Source organism: Poromitra crassiceps (genome assembly GCF_964638095.1).
Source record: "Poromitra crassiceps genome assembly, chromosome: 10".
Lineage (NCBI taxonomy): Eukaryota > Metazoa > Chordata > Actinopteri > Beryciformes > Melamphaidae > Poromitra > Poromitra crassiceps.
The window spans coordinates 4,158,672-4,161,171 of NC_139631.1; the positions used below are offsets into that span (position 1 = coordinate 4,158,672).

Consider the following 2,500-nt stretch of genomic DNA (forward strand, 5'->3'; position numbering starts at 1 on the left):
GTGCAGTCCAGATTAGAGACAGGTCCGAGAAACAGCCTAAAAGCCGTGGATCAAAGACAACCCGATGCATGCTCCCAGAGCCATTTGCTCTGTCGCGGGAGCTGACATTGGCTCCGAACAGGAGTCAATCCGCGCTCACAACTGAGCCCCTCTGTCCCTGTCTGTCTGTCTGTCTGTCTGTATAGTTTCTCCAACCGATTAGCAGCCAGGAAAGCAGCCCCTGACGCCAAACCATTCAGCAATCCGGGTTGGCTCTTCCCTGCTGTGGCGCTGAGAGCCGACAGCAGCACACAAACGCAGCACTCCGAAAATATAATGGTTGCGTGAGGCTGTGTGCAGTGTGGGGAGGAGTTTACGGGGGGAGGGGGGGAGGGGGGTGGTGCACGCAGGGCATCACACAACAACTACGTCACTACATCAGAAAATATTATCTTCAGACTCAGTGAATGTGCTTGAAATGCTGCATTTCACAAAAGGCGGATTATCTCAGCTAATAATTTGAAAAGCCTGAAAACGCTGAAAACAACCTATCTTCTCCGGCTCATAACTAAAGAACGGAAAATGGTATCAATAAACTTTTTTTTGCTGATGATACAATAGAGCCAGCTCGTTCTTGTGCGTGTTCGGTGTTTACATAGTAATATCACACAATATTCTGTGGGCCTCGAGAAATCACTGAAAACGCTCTGAAAACTCTGGCACTGGGAGCATCCGTTCTCCAAAAGTGGCTGGCACTGAATGAGTTAATTGTCTTTGTTTATTTATTTATGTATTTATTTATTTTTTATTTTTATTTTTTTTATTTATTTTTTTTCCATCCTTTTTCCTGCTTCATGATCCATAAATAATAACAATAATACATGATTAATCTGCTTCATGATCCATAATTATGACAATAATACATGATTTGTCTGCTTCATAATCCACAAATGATGACAATAATACATGATTCGTCTGCTTCATAATCCACAAATAATGACAATAATACATTGTCAACAACAACAATACAGATCATATCGACATCGGTAAATATCGGTTATCGGCCATAACAGCAATGTTAATATCGGTTATCGGCATCGGCCAAAATTTTCATATCGGTGCATCCCTAATTTATACACAGATATGTTGCCTCGTGCAGCTTTCAATGACTGACAGAAGGAAATATTAAAGTTTGCATGATAATAGAATAGACCACCTGGAGAAAAGAAGATCAGAGACGAGAAGAGAAGAGAAGAGAAGAGAAGAGAAGAGAAGATCTGAGAAGAGAAGATCTGAGAAGAGAAGAGAGGGTATAGTACTGTACCTGTATAGTGGTGATGCCCAGGTCCCGTCCCATCAGGATCCGTCCTTCGATCAGTCTGGCGATGCGAGGATCCTCTACCTGAGGACCAGGTAGAGGTGACTGTCAGTCACTTGCAAGCAGGTGTCGGGACGCCCCACTGAACCAGATGATTTGGGGGGGTCCCAAGACAATTTATGGAATGTGGAAGTATGATATAATAGACATATTATTATGTTTCAAATTGGAGGGAAATGGCTTCCTCTTGTGAGATAATGAAACATTTTCAGATTAACTTGACACTGAAAATATCACGTTACTTGATTTTCTTTTAAATGGAGTAAAGTATTCCTGCAAATACAGTGGTCAAGTTCACGTTTTGTAATTGTTTTATTTAAGTGAATAATTATTTATAAATGTTGTTATAAATGTCTGCGTGCGTGTGTGTGTGTGTGTGTGTGCGTGCGTGTGTGTGTGTGTGTGTGTGCTGCGTGCGTGCGTGCATACCTTTAGCTGGTCCAGTACCAAGTGAGTGATGTCAGCTTGCCAGTCAGCTCCCAACATATAGACCATCTCTCCTCCTGGGTCAGAGGGCTCTGCCACAAAATGGGTCAGGACCCGCACCAAGGCATACTGGTACTGGAAGGTCAAAGGTCAAGACATGAACACGTCACCCTACAATGAACTAGTTTTCTGTTTTAACTCATGGGGAAAGAATTGTAAGTGCACAATAATACTGTGCCCGAGCTTAAGCCAAAGACATCTCCTGCTGAAAAAACCAGCAGTGACGTCACGTACCTGTAGGGCGCAGCCTTTGCCCTTCCTCTCATCGTCCTCATCATCCTCACTCTCCCTGGTGGGTCTGGGAACAGGAGGAGGAGAGAGAGAGAGAGAGAGGGAGAGAGAGAGATTATGTGGTAATTAAGATGCCATATCATATTCCAACCTGTCTTTTATTTTGGTAGTATGGCTCCAGCCTCTACTGTTTACTTTCTAATTAAATCTATAATCTGTGCTTGAGGTTACACTCTCAATCTAATAAGTCTGCTGAGGATCCTTAAGCTTTTAATCCGACTGTTAGCACTTATTTTAACTGCACTGGTCCTGCTAGACATTTTAACAGTCGGACATTCATGCTTTTATCCTTCATCCATCCCATGTTAATAACTGCAAGCCGTTGTTTTTGTTCATGTTGAACAGTCGGCTCAAATGAGAATACTG

General features: G+C 42.8%; 1 protein-coding gene across 1 annotated transcript in view; it reads right to left on the minus strand.

The window, feature by feature from the left end:
• The window catches only part of LOC310783785 (transmembrane protein 132C), a gene marked incomplete at both ends in the record, with an annotated part of 144,414 nt that overhangs the window by 12,188 nt on the left and 129,726 nt on the right, over positions 1–2,500 (minus strand). Inside the window, 3 exons of the mRNA XM_083644690.1 lie at positions 1,304–1,381; positions 1,787–1,918; positions 2,078–2,141. Coding sequence (XP_083500816.1) covers positions 1,304–1,381; positions 1,787–1,918; positions 2,078–2,141 — 274 coding nt within the window. The remainder of the gene's footprint in view (positions 1–1,303; positions 1,382–1,786; positions 1,919–2,077; positions 2,142–2,500) is intronic.